The following is a 19,508-nucleotide window of genomic DNA, read 5'->3' on the forward strand; positions in this document are numbered from 1 at the left end:
GCTCGGGCCGGCAGCGAGCAGGAGACTCTCCAAGGAAACAGGTCTTCCCCTCTTCCCCTTGGGGGCGGATGGGAGGCCTCTTCCTGGATCTGGGCAGGACACAACCCCAGAGCTCTCCAGCCGGTGGGCTCAGCGCCCTCAGCACGGCTCCAGGACGGACTTACTTACCAGGCTGCCTTACTCCTAGCTCTCTGCACTCAGCTGGGATGGCTTAGCTTTTCCCTGGGCCTCCCGGAAGTCCCCCAGCCCCTGAGCTACACCGATCCGCCTATCTTGACACCTGTGGGCTTCCGAGCCTGTGGTCCGGACCCCTGGGACCAGTTGGAAACAAAGTAGCCCCCTTCTCTGTCCCAGGAGCTGACACCTCCCTGCCACACTAACCTCTGACCCTTCCTCTTCTCAATACAGACCAAGTTAAAGCCCAAGCGGGTCAAAGCTCTCTATAACTGTGTGGCTGACAACCCAGACGAGCTGACGTTCTCCGAGGGGGATGTGATTATCGTGGATGGGGAGGAGGACCAAGAGTGGTGGGTGAGTCGGGGGCCTGGGCCCGGGCTGTGCCTGGGAGGGGTGGAGCTGAATCCTTGCCCACGTGACCTGCGAGGCCTGCTCCCGGGTCAGGGCCTCTGCCTGTGCATCCTCGGGACTGCTGGCCGTTCTGTTCCCTCAGACGTCTCTGCCAGGGACACCCACTTCTGTGTGGGCCTCACTTATCCCCCCGGGGTGGGGGGTTCTCTCACATTAGGGTGCAGACCACTTGGGCTGCAGTTTCCAGAGTGCACTTCAGGGTCTGAAATGAGGCTTTGAGTTTAGAGGTGGTACTGTCGTCCCCCACATCGCCGATTTGGTGGAGGGAGGCATACAGAAAGCTGACCTAGGGGGCAGAGTCCCTGGCTGTCGGCCTTGGTCCTGAAACGAGCCGTGACATCCAGGTGGGGGCTGGAATGGCGTGAACGTGGTGTTTCGCTGGGTGGCCCTAAGAACCCAGACTGAGCACTTAACAGACTTGGTGACGTTATGTCACTAAGCTTTAGTCCCCTCGTCTGTGAGAGGGAAGTCACCTCAGCACCACAGGAGAGAGGATACGGAAGGCCCCCAGTAAGAGGCTGTATTAACAACGAGGACAGCGGGCCTTGCGTGGGAGGCTGGTAGTGTTTGCACGCAGCAGACACCAAGGGCCCAGGCCTGGAGGTCGAGCTCGGGGGTCGCTCTGCTCTGTCGAGTGCAAGGCACATCAGGTGGTGCCCCTGGCAGAGGGAGCCTGATGAACTCAGTGCCCTGCCTCGTTCCCCTCACGGGAATCGGGTGTCCGTTAGCCAGAGCTCCCTCTTCTGTCGGCCTAGCCACACCCAGCAGCCAGGCAGGAAAGGGGGTGCCGCTTGTGGTTCTGGTTCCGGCAGGTGTGCGCCCACAGTGGGCGGACCTGAGCTTACTCCCTCCCCGACTGCCCCCCGTGCCCCGAGAGCTGAAGCAGGTCTGGCTTTCACGCTTGTGGACAACGCGGCGTGAGGCGGGGCTCCAGCCTGGCAGTGGGCTCAGCCATCTGGAACATACTAAGGTGCACAGAAGGAAATGCTGCCCATAAACTCAGCAGCGCCCCCCCATCTTACCAGGTGTATTACAGAGATTTTCTTTTTGACTTTTTAAGGATTTTTTTTTTTTATTATTTATTTGACAGAGAGAGATAGCAAGAGCAGGAACACAAGCAGGGGGAGTGGGAGAGGGAGAAGCAGGCTTCCCGTGGAGCAGGGAGCCCACTGCGGGGCTCGATCCCAGGACCCTGGGATCATGACCTGAGCCGAAGGCAGACGCCTAACGACTGAGCCACCCAGGCGCCCCTTCTTTTTGACTTTTACTTACCTACCTAATTTACATTTTTGAGATCATATTCGGTGTATAACTTACATAATTTACCCAGGGTGAAAATCAGTGGATCCCTTCAAGCCTTTCGTAAATGCTTGACTACATTTAGAGCCCACTCAGGCGTTTGCCCCTTTCTGTGACTTTGCAACTCACAGACTTCTGACGCTCGGTTTCTCCATTAAAGAAAAAAGAGGCAAGTGGGGGGCAGGAGTCGGACAGCTGTCCTGCCATCCCCACCCCCCACCGCCCCGGACGCCAGGACCCCGGCGCGTGCGCTTCCGGGCAGACACCTGGCCCGCCTGCCCGAGCGCTCCCTGACAGTGGGCGGCCACCGCACTTGGCCCTTGAACAACGTGGGTGTGGGGTGTTTTCTGGTAAACACAGGATAGCACTTAAATGTACTTTTTCTTCCTTGCGATTTTCTTCACATAGAACACAGTATGTTCTGTGTACAGTATGTGCAATATACAGAATATGTGTTAGCCGACTGCTCATGTTATCTGTAAGGCTTCTGGTCAACAGTAGGCTATTAGTAGTTAAGATTTTGGGGAGTCAGGAGCTAGACGCAGATTTTCAACTGCAGGGGGTGGGGGTGGCACTTCGAACTTCCAGGTGGTCAAGGGTCAGCTATATTTGAAACACGAGTGAAAGAAAAAAGGGAAAACAGTTCAGATGTCTTACCCAGGTCATTCTTTCTCAGAAGAAATTGTTCTGAACAAATTTCTTTTTTCCAAATGCTATAGCATTGTCCTTCGAAGTTTCTAACATTTAGAATTTTTATAACCACCTAAACTTTTATTCATTTCAGATTGGCCATATTGACGGAGATCCCAGTCGCAAAGGAGCATTTCCCGTATCATTTGTGCACTTTATTGCTGACTGAATTGCTACTGAACAAAGACACTCCTTTTAACAGTTGTTATGTTCCTGTTTGTTATTGGTACCAAAACTCTTGCCAGATGACCAGTTTCATGAAATATATTGTCCGGTAGCCCACTTTCTCTAACTCCGCTCTTCTGTTTTACAAACTCAAAGGCAACTTGTATGTATAAATGAATTGTTTTTATAATTTGTGGTTTTCATGAAATACTGCCATACTTTTATTAGGGAAAAAACGAAATTTCCTAGAAGGTGAACTGAAAAGTTATTTTAACTCGACGTGATCAAGGTCGTCAATCTACAGAATTAGCTGAACCTAAAAGTATTTGAGTATTAGAAAGAAATTCTTCCAGCCTTTCCTTGGCCTGCTTCTAGAGTCGGTGACCCTTTAGTGCAAGTTTTTAGGAAGTTGGTAAACTTGCTTTAGAAGTAGCCCAGCCCTGGACTTTCTAGATAAAATGCTATCAGTTCACCTTTAAAGACTTTTTTTTTTTTAAGATACATTTAAAGATTTCCTTTGGAATCCACCCAAGGTTTAGTTAAAGCAACTTGGAAATTTACACCTTAGCATTGTACTTTTCCAGCCCTAATTTGTGAGGTTGCAACTCTCATTGTATTCTGCATGTGCGTGTAGCCTGTTGTGAACAATCCTACCTAGCAAAACTACCCATGGTTTATTACGGCATATGGTAATAGCTAATTCAGTTCCACGTTCTATAAACCTGCATTTCCTGAATTTGGTTAAAAACTAAGGATGATGGATTGCAAAAACAGTTCTTTACACTAGTTGATATGCTTTAGGTGTTTCGGATTCGCCTTCTCGACCCTCCTCGGTCACGCAGCTAGAGCACTGTGGTGCAGACCCCACGGTTAACACTGCTGTTTCCCACTGAGTGTACCACTGCCTTCCCTCTCCAGCTCCCGGGAATGTTTACTCAACTTAGTGTCTTGTACTTATATACTATACCAACAGGAACGGTATTACACTGTCTTGAACGCGAAGCTGTCCATTTGTTTGTAATCAAGAGCATATCAGAAATCTGTAGGTCCCAGGTAATAAAATACTCCCGAGCAGACATCCCCATTTCACGACCAAAGTCCATCACGTCATTCTTAAACGGAAGCTCCTGGGGGTGGGGGGGTTAGGTTGTGTGTGATAAAATCAGAATTCATTAGTTTCACGAACTTGACTGTCATACCTCTATTTAGTAATTGTGAGCCTAAGATTCGTAATAGGAATATTGGACATTTTGGCACTCTTTGAGAATAAGTAGGCCTATGATGCCCACTCGGATTTCTACCGGAAGTGAAGGGATAAGTGTAGGTCTGGGCTTGGAAAGCGAGGCAGCGATCCTTTCATCCATGGTGGCGCTGGTACATTTGACTGGAGCAGCCCATCTTTACTAGGCAAGACTCTTCTAAGTGCAGAGCCTTTTTTTTTTTTTTTAATTGCATTGTACTTTTTGTTGCTATTATAAAGGAAAACAGAACAAACTGGAATGTTTTATGATGTTGTATGGCAATTGCTTTTTAAAGCCTTTCAAAGTTCCGGGTAAAAATGTGTCAGATTTTTTTTTTTTTTAAAGCACTACATCTGTTTTCACTAATTGTTAATTTCTGTTGTTTGAACCCTTCATTTAGTTAATTCCCTCACAGATTTAAAAAAGTAAACAGATATACTTTGCACGGTGCACTTCTTATGTATATTTTAACAAAGTCCTCTTGCATCTGTGTTTTATAATCAGCCTTTTGACTACTTGGTGCCAGATATCTAAGGAATTAAAGTTGAGTCTCACCAACATTTAAACACCAGTCCCAAACTAATCTGTCAGGTTCCCTGGTACATAAATATCTTGGAAATATTTTTTCCAGCTGACAATTTGGTGGTGCTGTTGTGCAGTAATTAGTATTACTCTTGCCAGAGGAGAAATTATATTAACTTCCCCACTAACATCCTTTCCTAGTTATTTGCTCTTTGCAAATTAAAAAACAACTGAGAGGAAGGAAAACATTGTAGATAACTATTTATATTTAAAGTTTACGTTTCATGAACTTAGCTTCAGGATCCCGGCATTTTGCATGCCATTTTCCATCAGATCTGACTTCTAGAGATGAGGACTCCAACATGTGCACAGACTCCTAGGTCCTGTGTGATCTGCTACGGGGTGGAGAGCATAAATATGCAGCTCGGAATGCTGTTTGAGATGTATGATACTCGATTCGTTCACTTGATTACTTCGATCTAGTTGCAGCGCAACTGTGTATATTGTATAACCTAAATCGATTCTTATTTTCGTTGTCCTTGATGCAGTGATTTATAATTAGAGCATGTTCAGTAAGTTGACTCTTCCTGTTAACTAGTCATTTGACTGGAAAGAAATAAAATACTTTTAAATGGACATAGTGTTATTTGTAATGTTTTTAATCCTTTAAGCACTGCATATTAAAATGGTCCTTTAGAAAAACCCACTAGCCTACTGTGCGTGAGATTCTTTCGACACTATTATTTAACACGCGCGGTGATCTTTCTCCTCTGAACTCCGAGGTAAATACTTTGGTTTACTAGCATGCCATCCTGACATACACTTCTGAAGTTTTACTTTTTGTGAGCTGAGATGGCAGTCTTGCTGTTCCAGACCAGTGTGACCAGAGCTGCCAGCCAGTGGGCCCACGTGCTGCGCAACGGACAGCATTCGTCCTCCTCAGAAAGCCCTCTGCGCTCACCTACTCACTGCGCGCACGTCTGTCACACTTAGGTGTTAACGCTCATTTGTGTTTAAAAGTGACTGACGGGGCGGGGGGCGCCTGGGTGGCTCCGTGGGTTACGTGTCTGCCTTGGCTCAGGTCATGATCCCGGGGTCCTGGGATCGAGCCCCACGTCGGGCTCCCTGCTCGGCGGGGAGCCTGCTTCTCCCTCTCCCTCCCCCACCCCCCACTCCTGCTCTCTCTCTCTCTCTCTCAAATCTAAAAAAATAAATAAAAGTGACAGATGAGGTTTCTTTTTTAGTCCCAGAAAGCCAACAACCTCATTGAGACTTAACTCACTGTAATAAGACACATTTTAATAAAAAAGCAAATGATCACTATTTTATACACTGCATTTCTCCAGAAAATCTCGAGCAGGGCATCACTTTCTATTTCCAGAGTAATTCAACACTGCAGATTGAAAACCATCGCCCTTCCACACGAAGTCAGCTTCCACTAGATTGCAGAATTCAAGCTTTCTCAGATGTTAATACAGAGTCAAAAGCGGTGGATAAAACTTTGCAGATGGCTTGTGCCTGTTCCTACGGTTAAGTGAAAAACATAGAGTAAGAGACTTCACCGACCTCTTCCTGAATTGGTGTGGCCAGCAAAGGTATAAATGTGACCCTCTTAACAGCCCCGCACACCTGCCCACCAACAGCTTTGGGAAGCCCGGACACCACGTCCCCCGGGCCGCCTCGTGCGTCCCCTCTGGGAGAAGCACCTGCGGACAACACGTAGGAACTGGGCCTTTGGGAAGGACGCCGATGCGGCAGTGGGGTGACGGCTACAGAACAGGACGGGCTTCCGCCCCGGCTCTGCGTCTGCCCTGCCCTTGAGATGCCCGCACGGGTGAGTGCTCGTCCCGGCCCAACTGACCGCCCGCGGCAGGTCCCGGCAGCTGGCTGACCGCCCGCCTGACGGTCACCCGCACTCTGCCGGGCGTCAGATGCCCTGTGGGGGGCATCTCCTCGGCCTCGCAGAAGACTGGCCGTCTCCTCTGGCTTTACCACCTTGCCCGGTGAATGAGACGAAGCAAGGCAACGTGAAACCTCACCAGGCTGTTGCACTGATAGACCCAGAGGCTGTACTCCTCGTTGCTCGCGTCGGTGGTCTTCAGGGCCAGTAAGCTCTTTCCGGCGCCCAGACCGTCGTCGTAACACACCATGCGGATGATTAAATACAGAGCATGCCGGTGTAAGACATCCTGCAGAAGTCAGGAAAAAGAAAGATCGGGACTCTTGACATTCTGACCTTTCTCTGCAGAATTTACTGTGAGGCTTCCAACAGAGCATATCTATGCATCTGGCAGAAAACAGTTGTAGAGGTTTTTTTGCCCCCTGAGGAACATTCCAGAATGCTCAGTTATGGGGCCGCTTGCCTTCAGGCTTATCCCTTCCTACGAAAAATTCCAGAAAAACATGAGTAAGACCTGGGTTCACGGTCCTGTTCCCTGTGCCCAGCGTCCGTGCTGACAACTGCTGAGCTGGCGCAGGGCCCTAAGCTGAAACCGCATTAGGGGCCAGCAGTGGGGGGTGTTGGCCGGGGCCCCACCATCCCGGAGAAGCAAAAGGAGGCCTCTCTTCATTCACCCTAAGAAATCGGTCATTTTTTAGGACCAGCTGCCAGGAATGTTTACCAAGCAACAGTTCTGCAAACGAGCAGAGAGAACAAGTGGGCCCTTAGCAGCCTGACTGCCAAGTACCTGAAACCCACTTTTTCCCTAATAAATTCTACTTACATACTGATCTGATGTTGATACTTTTATACCATACTTGGAAACTCCCATAATGAATTCTTCCTCCAGAGGAACGAAAGGCAACTTCCCATCTTGCTTTAAAGTAAAAATAAACCACATGAGCTACGTTAAAAAGTACGTTGCATCCCTTAAATTGGATTAGTCAAGTTTAGTATCTGGCCATCACAAATCCAAACCCTTTCGAGAACGCGGGGTGTGCAACAGCCCAGCAAAAACTGTTCCTCAAAGAGGCAGAAGGAACATTGTCGCCAGGGTTCGGTTTGGTTTGGTTTCATGTCCACAGACCTGAGCAAAATTCACAGCCATTTGTCTTGATGTCATCCCTAATGGCAAACAGAGATCCCGCTCACAGATCCCAGTGAGGCTTAAATATTTACGTTAGAAAAATAAAGGTATTTAGATTTTAAAATACTCAAAGCTTATGCCGATGTCAGCACAGGAAACCATCAGGAAACAGAGCCGCAGGAACCCCTCTTCAAAGCCATTTTACATCCTACCCACATGGTAGGTACGTCTGGGTGCCCCCACATCCCGGGGCTGTGAGCTTGATGTGCGGTTACTTGGAAACCAAACAGCAGATGATAGCTGATGGCTTCCCTAGCAGATTATCCTGTTTTATTCCCCTAAGTCAGAATACCGCCTAACTTGTCTAATGCCACAATAAACCAGAGAGTGGGCAATCAGTAGATGTCCCGTACTGTGAATGTCTGTATGGAACCATTTGCCTACATTAAAGAACTTCTGGTAAAGAAGCTGTGTCTGCACGCCTTGATTCTTGGGTCCTCACACGGCTACGGTAACCTCTTCCAGTGATTTCTCACAGTAGGGTTCAAGCATTCCAAGAATCAAAAGATGAGAGAACACTAACGCTATTGTCAATAATGGAATTTTGACAAGCCCGAAGACTACGGTGCTCTGAGAAACTCAGCAGTCGTTAACAGAATGAAAATGATCCTAGTGCCCTTCTCGGGGGGGAACCCTTAGCAATCTTCTCAGTGTCATACTTCGGTGAGGTGTTGCTTGCACTCGTTGGAATGACCGATGCCAAGCCAAACGCTGGGATATTAAGTCCAGACTACCCAGAGGTCTCTGTGAAACGCACATTCGACTGGCTGATGCCCCGCAGACAGAAATCCTGTGCTTTATGAGGGCACGAAGCATCGTATTTAGTGATCCCATTCTCCACGATTCACCAGACCAAACAGCCTTAAGAGTAACCAGCGCTCTAAGAACTGATAAGGGAATCTTTCCATTGTGGAAATAGCCCTTTGTTAATAATACAAAGACCTGCGATGCCATTTTCTAGAAATTCAGGAAGCAACTTACTGTCTTTGGCTCATCCACTCCCACACTAGCAAGAGTACAGATCTTACAGAATTCGATGCACTGACCTTACACCTTGGCTTTGTCTTCGCTTTCATTCTTAATTTATCTTCATGATCATTTCTTTTTTTTAATCTTCCTGACTGGGGTATGTTTCTGAAGCCCACCTCACTTCAATTCTTGTTGCTAACCGGGTGTGAGTGCATTGATAGGTCAGTACCACTAGGAGGCTGATTATTGAAGGAGTTGCGACTAGTTCAATGGAGACCTGCTAAGGCCTGCCAGTCTGTTTTAAAAGACAGACCTATGGTGTATATAACCCATCACCGCACTCAGCTCCTCATTTAAACGAGGAAGTCAGCTCCCAAAAAAGTAGAAAGTGCTGTTTTTGAAGGAAAGAACTCCCTGTTCCTATGGGACTCTGTCTCTAGGCACCTTGTACCACCTGTCATCACAGTGCTCGATAAATATTTTAACAATGATAAAAGCAGAACATCCTTCTCCAAAGCCATGAATTTATTTTCTAGAATGTTCTAAAATTTTTTTAAAAATTGTTTCTTACCTGGGCAACATCTATATAATTTATCAGGTCTAGGGGCCCTTCGAGACTTTCTCCTTCAGAGAATTTCAGTTTCTCAATGGCACCAACATATTTTATTCGAAATTCTGCACAGGTATCTGAATTGTTGTTGCTTTGTCCTAAAGGTGAAAGAAAAATTTTAACAGTAAGACTTCAAAAGAAATATCTGCATTACAGCGTGTCCTCAATCCCTTCACAAATAAAAAAGACTGTGTCATCAGAACTTAACCTTTAATGAAAATTTAAAAAATTTTAGTGCAAGATTACTTGAAGTAATAGGAAAGAACTTGGAATTTAGCCTCTTCCTCCGTGACTCTATCCTAAATGTATAAAAGTCTTAATAAGAATAAATTAAAACAGGAGAAAAATAAAATGCTGACTAGATAATGATTGAGTACCTTCCCGATACATTAAGATATTTAAGCTTTTTTTGGTTTCTTCTCCCTCTTTACCATGTTCACTGTTGTTTTCCTGATTCAGCAAATCTGGTCTACCTCTCCCAGTCAAAAAAAACAAATGTTTTTTTCCCTGCAGATGGAATAATGCCAGACAGGAAGTCTCTTCACATGGACAGATGTTAGGTTACACGACATGTGGCAACAGGCTGAAGAACCGTGTGCTGTAAAATCTAGCCGGGGCCAACATGGCCACAGTGCATTATGTGATCTGCCACGTTAAGGTGATACTATGTGGGTACTTCTAGGTTATGCTTATGTAAAAAAAGGACGCCCACATTTTTAATATTTTTAAGGCATCTGGAAGCAAAAATAATAGACTTTGCGCTACTATCTTCTCTTGTACATGATATGGTTCTTCATCCCACCCCTCCGTAGTCCCCACTTTTTACAGACTAACTAGTCTAGGATCCTGAAGGGATCTGCCTTCGGCTCAGGTCATGGTCCCAGGGTTCTGGGATCGAGCCCCGGATCGGGCTCCCTGCTCGGCGGGAAGCCTGCTTCTCCCTCTCCCACTCCCCCTGCTTGTGTTCCCTCTCTCGCTGTCTCTCTCTCTCTGTCGAATAAATAAATAAAATCTTAAAAAAAAAAAAAAAGGAACGTATTGTGCTGCTCTGGTGAAACTACATGAACACCGGTTCAGAGCCACACTAAACGGTCCAAGCCTTCTCCGTACCTGAGCTTTTGGTCGAATCTGTATCGAGGCTGGCCACAGTGCTGGATCGTGACAGCCCCCCAAGGCTAGAATCGACAGACTGAGAGACAACAAACAAACAAAAAGGTAAACAGAATTAGACACACTGTCTTCTCTCAAATTCTCTACCAAACATTCAAATTATTTACTTATTACAGCTGAATCAACATAGACAAAAGCAGCTAAATTACTCAAGCAGATCGACTATGACAGATTTTTCTAAAGACGAATTCTACAGCAAACTTCAAAAAACCAGGCAGTCCCGCCTGCCCTTCCCAGAACACAACGTCAGATAACCGTGGTGTGGACATTCCCAGTATGAACCAAAACTACCACCTCTGCCTCCTTGTCAGACACCTGGTACTCAGGCTGTGTGTGAAAATCTACACTTTGTTTTCACATCATCCCCACGGAACCCAAAAAGAACCCTGTGTGGAAAGCAGGCAGGGAGTATGATTCTATATAATCAAATGAGCAAAGACAGCCAGCGGGGTGAAGTGATTTACCCAAGGTTACATCAAGGAACTAGCCCAGCCCTCTGATCAAGGTCTCCTCCTCCCCATCCCCATGCTCTGCCATTAGTCCGACGAGTACCTGGCCTGCTCGGTCATGCACGGGACGGCTGGCAGACCAGAGTGCAATTATCAGTGTGAATTGCAAAGGAAAACCAACAAAATTGTTAAGCAAAACACGAAGCATACACGTTAGCGTAGATTCTATAGAATTGTGCTCTGAATATGTTTCGTTTCTTTAGAAATAACATTCTGTGAAAACTTTTGATTCAAAAAATGAGTCCCTTCTTTGCACCTCAAATCAAAATTAAATTTTAAAAGAGCAATATACTCAAATTTTTTCAACGTTCAAGAAGTGAATCAAGGTGAATGCAAAAATGTATCAGGTCTGGTAAATATGTTTTTTCCCTTTTTCGGTAATTGCTCTCCTTGGAGTAAAATGTAAAATGAGAAGAGAGCTATGTGCACAGAGACGTTCCCCATAATGTTACATGTGGGACTGAACACCGGAAATACTGTACATACTCAACGGGTGAGGGGGAGGGAACTGGAATTAAGATGCTGTTATAAACTGAGACTGACTTCTGGGATGAGCACAACCCCGAAGTGAGTAACAGAGTGAGCTTTTGTGTTCCAAACTACTCCCCCACGCTGGAAAGCACCAGTCCCCATTGAACCTCTCTGCACGAGGAGAACAGGACGGGAGAAACTGGTCTGCTTTTCCCATGTCCAGAACAGACAACAAGGAGAGCTTACATCAACCTAAAACACACACCTAACAGTCAAAACGTGGCTTAGAGACCACACGGGGGTCACCACCATCTTCGGGGTAAGGCCCTCACTCGCAGGTGGCCCCCTTCTGCCCTCTCCAGCCCCGCTGGCCACATCAGAGAACCCACGGCTTGGAGCTAACATCTCAAGCCATCAGCAAGTTCCCTTAGGAATCTGAAAATCTACTCCGCCAGCAGCGAGCCATCAAGTCTCCCGTTCTCCTTTCTCTGGTCTAGAAAACAAGAAGCAGGCCTGACCAGTTCCCCAGGCTGAGGTCCTCACACCAGGGCTGCAAAGCTAACAGCAGGGAGGTTCTTGACTAGCTTCAGTTCAAAAACCTTCAAGAAAACTCAGTCTTGCCACTCTAAGGCAGGATTCCTAAAACGTCCAACTTCCGTGCTTCTGGCTAGGAGCATCTCAGCTCGGTGAAAATCCCGAGGGGCAGTCGTGTGTGTCTTCATTCACTGGGGTGTGGCCACCGTCGCTTGGGGTGGTGCCCACGGGCCAGCGTGGCCCATCCCCCTGGGGGAGGGCACCCCCTCTGCGCTGTGCCATGGGCTTGTCCCCTGCCTCACAGCGTCCTGGCACTGCGCACGCTCGTCTTTGAAAAGACAGAGCTCACAGGGTGGAGACTGTGAGAACCACGGCCTAGGTCCAGGGATGAGGACTCAGGCCTCGACGGTCCCTTCGCAGTCATATACCCGGCTTCTCTAGAGTCCTAAGCATGGCATTTGCCTCACGATCCAACTCACTCGCTATTAAGTAAGCAGACTTCTAGTTATGCACACACACCCCACACCCCGGAATGCAAGAGCTCCGGCCCCTGGATGGGCCTGCGATTTCGATCGTGTGCAACAGTTAAAAATCAGTGTTTCGGTGAGACCATTCACACGTCCTGTGCCATCCAGGTTCGTGAACTGAATCATCTCAGGAACTCTCCAGAACGACAGAAAATTAAATCAAGCACAGGACGGGTCCCTAGTGCCAAAAATAAATGTCAAAACACACCTAGTTTGAGGACGACCAGCAGCTGCACTGTGGCTAGGAGGCTCTGTGCGGGATCAGGAGAAACAAAATGCTCACTGCTTTGCCATTCTGGGCCTATTCCCAGCCCCCCTACCTTGCTCTTCGTACTGATTTCACTACTTTGGGAACTGCTGCTACTGTGTCGCTTTTTGCCCTTCCGGAACATTTTTCACCATAGCTTGATCCAAAGGAGCTCCCCTAGGAGAACAACTGGTGGTTAGTTAGAGCAAGAAAACCACCTCGAAATCACTTTATGCACAACAGGAATAAAAATCATCAATTCCTTCCCCGTCCGCGGTGCAGTCCTCCTACTGGAAACCGAAATCTTTTCCTTTGGCCACCAAATTTGGATACTATTGCTTCACTCTTTCTTTCTTTTTAAATTTGAAAAAAATAACCTAATGAACCGAAAGGACAGAAACCTTCCGTCATACCTGGGGGTGTGAAAAGCATTGTTCTGAGAGGTAACAGACACACATCATCTACTTCTCAAAATACTCAAGTGCCTCACTTCTCTTTAATCAATTCAAGACAGTAGTAAAATAGGGGACATACTAGTTTACCAACCAAGATCCTGAGATTCCGTTGCTATCTTGGGCTGACATTCTATAAATGGTAGGGCTTAGAACAGAAGACATGACTACCTCTCAGAAATGGGCATTTTTCTCAATGTCTTGAGCTACCTTTAAGTAAAAGTGGACACAAAAACATTCCCAGGCGCCAGCCCTCCCCTCCTCGCTCTGTAAGGCCAGGGAAGGAGGTGACCTGAAGTTTTCCAGAGTCAGTCTTCCATGCATCTTTTTTAAAGTAATAATTAATGCCAGGGAAACAAAATTTATCCTTGCCCATTTCATAGGAGCACATCTAACTATTATACTTGAAAAATTATTAACTAACCTGCATAACAGTTTATAGTTCAAATATTTCCAAAGACATCGTGTCACTTTTATCCTCACAACAACCTGGTGACACATTCAATTGCTCCGGATGTTTTTTAAAGGTATCCCTCGTCTGTGCTGCATATTATGCTGGGGGGTCCAGGCCCCCAGCCTCAGAAGGTAGGTTATAATCTGCATTTTATAGGTGAGGGAACTGTGACCCATCTTTCAGGAGGCTTCATGAGTAAGATAACAACAAATTTTTACCAAAGATTGGATCCTACAGAGGGAACAAGGGAATCTGCTTACGGTAAAAGGAATACTACTGTATTGTCTTCAAAGGTCCCATAGACGACAGTGTGCACAGAGAGCTTCCTCTCATTCTGACATGGTCAATTCTTTTCAGAAAAATGAGGTACCTGATGAAGGAAAAAGAATGAGTCAATCAAGGGGAGGTCACTGAATGTCCTATGAGAAGTTTCTCCCACTCTATTTGGAGACCCCATTCTCAGTCCACTCACCAGCGTCTGACCTTAGGCCACTTGCCCAAGACTGACCCTCAAGCCCAAGCTTTTTCATTAGCCCCATCATATAACCTATTTCTATGTTTTTGCTTGATTTGTGAAGTAGCAAGAAAATCTGATTTGTTCACTCATTCCTGAGTAACCAGTGAGCACCTTTTAGGTGCTGGGGATGTATCAGTGAATGAGACAGATAATGCCCCTGACCTGACCTCAAGGAGCCCATTCTCAGAGGGATGAGACAGACCGACAAGAAAACCAAATACATTGTTAGAAACAACTGATAATGAGGGAAACAAAAGCAAGCTCAGGATTTACAACTGATGGAAGGAAGGGTGAGCATTTTAGACAGAAAAAGATGCTCTGAGGAAATGAACAGTAAGGAGACCTGAAGAAGGAAGGGACGGCGGCCATGTAAGTACAGAGGAAGAGCATTCTGGCAGAGAGTTGGGCAAGTGCAAAGGTCCTGAGGGCACACCCCAGCTGTAAGGAATAGTGAGAGGCCAATGTGGCAGGAAGGAGGGAGAGGGACAGATCCACAGGAGGGAAAGATCCACAGGACCTTTGCATTCCTTAGAGAATAAGGTATTACTCCTTAGAGAATAAGGTAAAACTCAAATCTGATGCCATTAATGTGCTTAAAATCTTTCACAGGCTCACCAAAGTTAGAGACTGAAGTCAAAGCTCTCTGCCAGGACATGCAAGGTCCTGCATGGCAGGGCTCCTATCTACCTCTCCAGTCTCATCTTCCACAACCAGCTTCATACCTTATTCTGTTGCAAACCACAACAAAAGTCTGGGGTTTATTTTGGGTTTAACAGAAAGACTTGAGGGGCTATTAAAAAGCAGTCAAGTGATAGGATGAGACTTCTGTTTTGGAAAGATGATGGGCTGCAGGTAGAGGACTAGCTGCAGAGGATACAAGTAAAAAGAGGGAGATGAATTATCAGGGTCTACTGGGGATTGTTTGCTGCCATTGATCACCTAGCATTCAAGGGATGCTTCTCAGTCAGGACGAGACGGCAAGAGAGCCTTATTCCCAGGTCTACACAAACTGGGTTAACCTAAGCAGCATAAAGTGCCATGTTAGCAATCTCTGATCAGTCAAAATATTGGTGTGTAGCATATTTAAGGACATTATATTTTAAATATATATATAGAGAGAGAATTTACTGAAAGGGAGTGTATACACACACACACACACACGTTTCAATATAGGTAACAATTTTAAATATGATTTTAAAATAAAATTTGATTCTATTGCTAGTGAAATCCTGAAGCATCCCTTCAAATCCCTGGAATACTAGAATGCTTTGAAAATCACCCCATTGGTATTATCATGCCTTTCCAACTCCTAAAGACTTTCCATCACCAATCTAGGAGCTGAGGGAGGGAAAGGCATTTTATTAAAGTCTCTGAGATCTGCTGCTATTTTGATGCATGTTCTTAAGCAAATCATTCTTGTCTCTAAATTATTCATGCATGAAAATGAGACCAGAAATACTGATTGTCACTTGGATGTTCCAAACTTGTCAAATGCAAAAATGCCTGAAGCAAACCCTTTGTCTTCCCTTCCATATCTGCTCCAACTCTCTCCTCTCCCTTTCAGTAAATTCTGTTATTTCTGGTAGAAACCAGGAAATCACCAACTGCACAAAGTCCTCCAGGCCCTACATCGAATAAAATACTAAGATCCACTGAATCTAACCCCTGAACAGTTTGCTCATCCACACCTCTAACAGGCCCATGCCATCACTAGACCGTTGCTGTATATAAATACTTTTTCATCAGCTGATCCATCAGTGTGGATGGATCCTCAACCCAAAACAATGCACAGATACACAGTTTGGCAGGCCATTTAAGGAATTCATGTCCCAACGGGACTCCCTGCCGCTTTAAATCTACGACCAAGCTCCAGCTGAAATGATTTCTTTAAAACTCCTATCTGATGCCATTAATGTGCTTAAAATCTTTCACGGACTCACCAAAGTCAGAGACTGAAGTCAAAGCTCTCTGCCAGGACATGCAAGGTCCTGCATGGCAGGGCTCTCTATCTACCTCTCCAGGCTCATCTTCTACAACCAGCTTCATACCTTATTCTCTAAGGAATGCAAAGCTTCTCCAGGTTGTCGGCATGCACTCTGCTGTTTCTATGCTTTGCTCCTATAATTCTGTCTGCCTGGAATGCCCTTCCACCTTTTATTCATTCAGCCAACTTTACTCACCTTTCAAGACTCAGTTCAGGCTGCTGCTTTACTAAAGCAGAAAGCTTCCGTTGGACCTCCAGGTTGGGCTAAAGGGCTGGTTCTCCACAGCTTGAGCATGCACCCTAATCCCAGCCTTAGCCTGCTGTTGCCTACTTAGAACTGTCTTACTTAGAACTATCTCACTGTGAGCTCCTCAAAGATGGGGGTGAGATAATTCATCCGTGTACCCAATGCTTGGCACAGACTGGCAGAGGACATGCTTAATGAACTGAAGAACCTGCTGGGAAGATGACATCCAAGTAACTTCGTGTCCTGAACACCTACCAGGTGCTGCCCAGCGCTAGGTGCTACATACACCGCTAAGGACCAGCAAGGCTGCGGAGGCACAGCCCCTTTCAAATGAAGAAGCCTAAACGCCAAGGGACTCGGCCAAGGTCGCCAGGCTAATCATGGCTGGGGCCAAGTTCGGAACCTAGACAGACCGACGCCAAAGCTCCTTCTCGACCCCACCCTGCTTCCCATGCATTCCGCACCGTTCTGTTGTGCCCGCCACGTGCAGGTGCACAGGGTGACAGCAAACAAGACACACTCCCCCGGGCCTTTCTCAGTGAGGGATGGGGGGGCGGGGGGCGAGCGGTGCAGAAACCAGCAGGAGCCGGCACAGAAAGGCAGTGCTCCTCACGCCCCACAGAGCAGAGCCTGACTCAGGAAACAGCCCCGCGGAAGCGCCCACTCCCGCCGCCGAGTCCGACCGGACCGATCCACACACGACACCTGTCGTCACAGGAGCTGCAGTCCCACCGCAAACAGGAACCGGGCACCGGGGGCACTGCATCCTCCGGCAGGCCCGGGCCCGCTCCTCAGCTCCCGCCGCCCGCCCCTAGCCGCCTCGGGGCCTGGGGCCCGGACCCCGGGAAGGCGGGTCCCCGGGGAGACCGCGGCCCCAGCGGCCCCACCCATCCGCCCCACAGCGGGCCCCTCCGCCGGCGCCGCCTTCGGGGCCCGCGTTCCCTGCCAGGCTCAGCCCGGGTCCGGCGAGGGCCCAGCTCTCACCTCACAGCCGGTGGCCCGCCGCCGGGGCCGCCCGTGATCGGGGTCAGACACCCGCCGCCCCGGGAACAGACGCTGGGGCAGCCACTCCAGTTCTAATTCCAGCGCCAGCTTTTCCGGTGCCCCCGGCCCCGCCCGCCGAGCCCCGCCTCCGAGACATCGCGCAGGCGCAGCCTGACCCCGTACCAGATTTCCGGACTCCGCTCGGGGAGCAATCTCGCGCCCGAGCGTGTGCGACCGGAAGTTGGGGGGAGGGGCCTAGTGTCGCGGGCGCCGGAGTGCCGGAAGTGCTTCTGGTGGATGGGGTTTTTCTACCTACCATTGGTTCCCCGTGGCTCCGTTTTCCGTTTAGGAAGGCTCCCGCGACCTGCTCCTTTCCCGCGCTTCGCCTTCAGACTTCCGAGATGTCTGCGATTCCTGCTGAGGAAAGTGACCAGCTGCTGATCCGACCCCTGTAAGGGCCCAGCGAGGGAGGGCACGAAGCCACGCGCTGTGCGAGGCGAGGCGGGGTGACCGGGTGGTTGGCCTCCTAGGTCGCCCCCCTCGCCGGCAGGCCTCGGGAGCCGGCCCCTTGGTCCGCAGGGGCCGGCCAGGCCTCTCAGGCTGAAGGGGTTTGGAGAACCGTGGATCGGAACGGGCCTGCTAGGTTGAATGGGACTTGGCTGTTTTCTTCAGTCTCTCGGGAGAGGGTGTTGTTGGGGGCGGCGGAAAATGTCTTGGGCCGCTGGGCGCTAAAGAGTGGCAAGCCGTGGGGGAAGCGGTGGATGCTGATGGCGGCAGGATGAGAGGAGGACCTGGATGAGGCTATGGCGGTGGGAAGAAGAACTAAATCTGTTTATTATTTCCACGTTTGCCGAGATGTGGAAGAGGGAATCGATTAGCTATGAGTTTTGACGTTCTGACTTCAGACCCTAGCAGATTAAGAAAGGTAGAAGGAGAGGGGAAAGAGCAGAGATGTGAAGGACAAAATTGTCCTTGATTGTCCATGCGAAGGTTCGTCTTTTGGTGGAGATGGCCTCCTGCCAGAGAAACACTTTACAGATCTGGAATGAGGCTTAGAGGGGGAAACCATTGTGGAGAACCCTTTGCTGTAGATTAGCAATTTGAATTCACAAACATATATTCAGATGTAAGTTAGCACCTCATTCACTTGTGCGTTTTCAAAAGGTGGACAGTGTCTACACATCCACTCAGTAAGGACTAGTTGAGCACCTACTGGGAACCTAACACAAATTTCCCACTGCTTCGTTCACACTTACCCTCTCTTCCTGTGTTCAGCAGACACTGAGCAAGTGTCCAGCGCCACACTAGGCATTGGAGATGCAAATAGGACAGTGCCAAGTTAACTGAATTCACCCTTTCAGAAGGAATTGCAGTGCAAAGTGAAAAGTTCTGGAGAGACAGTTGGGACTGATAGGAGATACTTACTTTGGGGTCAGACGTGGAATTCAGTCCCTTCTTTGTCACTTGCTAGGACAACAACTTCTCTGAACCCATTTCTTCACGTGAAAATAATATGGCCACACTTATTGTGAGGATCATAGTAGGTGCTCAGTAAATGGTATATTAGGAGTGTACATACAGATTGGCATGCACTGAGTTCTGGGACAGTTACGGAAAAGGGATTTCTAACAAGTTGAGAAGAGAAGGCTAGTTCCTGCATCCTGGAAAATACGGAGCATGACCTGAGCCTTAAAGAATAAGCAGGAATTAAAGACAGATCAAGGGCAGGGCAAGGATGTTCCAGGCAGGGGAAGTGGCACATGTGAAAATGAGAATGGTCACAGTTTGTGGCCAGTTTCCTCATGTCTGTGGCTGAAAGATTAGCAGATGAGGTGGGAAAGCCTGTCAGGGACCAGCTTGTATACATACTAAGGAGTTTGAGCGTTTATCATGTCAGTTCTGGGGAGCCAGCGAAGGGTTTAAGCATTGATGGGATATAGTGGGAACTGTGTTTAGGAAGATCACTCATATCAGCTGTTGCAGATGAATAAGAGTGGGTTCAGTGGTGGGAATCCAGGAGGATGTAATTGAAATAATCCTGGTGAAAAGCAGTGAGAGCTTGGAATGAATGAAATGAACATCAGTGAGGTGGAAAGAAGTCGGTTTCAGAGAGTAAGGAAGTGAAATCTTTAGTTTTGTAGCTCATCAGATATGTATTGGAAGGGGTAGTTGTGGAGAGGAGTGTTAGGATGTCTTGGGTTCCTAGGTTGAGCAACTGGTAAAAGGTTGTGTTATTCACTCG

At 47.8% G+C, this 19,508-nt stretch overlaps 3 protein-coding genes across 6 annotated transcripts in view; 2 read left to right on the forward strand and 1 right to left on the reverse strand.

Moving 5' to 3' along the window:
* Window positions 1-5,211, forward strand: part of LOC118007326 (arf-GAP with SH3 domain, ANK repeat and PH domain-containing protein 2) — a 121,373-nt gene extending 116,162 nt beyond the window's left edge. The window contains exons 27-28 of the mRNA XM_035000345.1: window positions 409-531; window positions 2,672-5,211. Coding sequence (XP_034856236.1) covers window positions 409-531; window positions 2,672-2,746 — 198 coding nt within the window. The 3' untranslated portion in view covers window positions 2,747-5,211. The remainder of the gene's footprint in view (window positions 1-408; window positions 532-2,671) is intronic.
* Window positions 5,212-5,783: 572 nt separating this feature from the next.
* On the reverse strand, window positions 5,784-17,394 carry LOC118007358 (integrin beta-1-binding protein 1). Of its 4 annotated transcripts, XM_035000419.1 has the most exons (9): window positions 16,988-17,094; window positions 16,232-16,490; window positions 13,795-13,904; window positions 12,702-12,805; window positions 10,281-10,359; window positions 9,132-9,268; window positions 7,229-7,321; window positions 6,545-6,694; window positions 5,784-6,029 (listed from the first exon to the last, which is right to left on the reverse strand). In XM_035000419.1, exons 4-9 carry the CDS (start codon window positions 12,771-12,773, stop codon window positions 5,958-5,960), a joined length of 603 nt encoding a protein of 200 aa, XP_034856310.1. In that variant the 5' UTR covers window positions 12,774-12,805; window positions 13,795-13,904; window positions 16,232-16,490; window positions 16,988-17,094; the 3' UTR covers window positions 5,784-5,957. The 4 variants fall into 4 exon arrangements, with proteins under 4 accessions (XP_034856310.1, XP_034856308.1, XP_034856309.1 ...); XM_035000417.1 differs by lacking the exons at window positions 16,232-16,490; window positions 16,988-17,094 and adding an exon at window positions 17,267-17,394; XM_035000418.1 differs by lacking the exon at window positions 16,988-17,094 and having other exon boundaries at window positions 16,232-16,808.
* A 139-nt stretch (window positions 17,395-17,533) lies between these two features.
* The window catches only part of LOC118007357 (cleavage and polyadenylation specificity factor subunit 3), a 43,625-nt gene continuing 41,650 nt past the window's right edge, over window positions 17,534-19,508 (forward strand). Inside the window, exon 1 of the mRNA XM_035000414.1 lies at window positions 17,534-17,717. Within this exon, the coding sequence (XP_034856305.1) occupies window positions 17,668-17,717 (50 nt within the window). The 5' untranslated portion in view covers window positions 17,534-17,667. The remainder of the gene's footprint in view (window positions 17,718-19,508) is intronic.

This window comes from Mirounga leonina, unplaced genomic scaffold (assembly GCF_011800145.1).
Source record: "Mirounga leonina isolate KUSES-001 unplaced genomic scaffold, KU_Mleo_1.0 Mir_118, whole genome shotgun sequence".
NCBI classification, from domain to species: Eukaryota; Metazoa; Chordata; class Mammalia; order Carnivora; family Phocidae; genus Mirounga; species Mirounga leonina.

Bases quoted from the DNA above. Each gene is read 5' to 3' on its own strand.
- LOC118007358 (XM_035000417.1), bottom strand. From the start codon at position 12,773: ATGTTCCGGAAGGGCAAAAAGCGACACAGTAGCAGCAGTTCCCAAAGT. The intron at 10,360-12,701 runs GTAGGGGGGCTG...GTTGTCTCTCAG, and splicing joins AAATCAGTACGAAGAGCAAG to TCTGTCGATTCTAGCCTTGG. The intron at 9,269-10,280 runs GTACGGAGAAGG...TTTCACCTTTAG, and splicing joins AGATTCGACCAAAAGCTCAG to GACAAAGCAACAACAATTCA.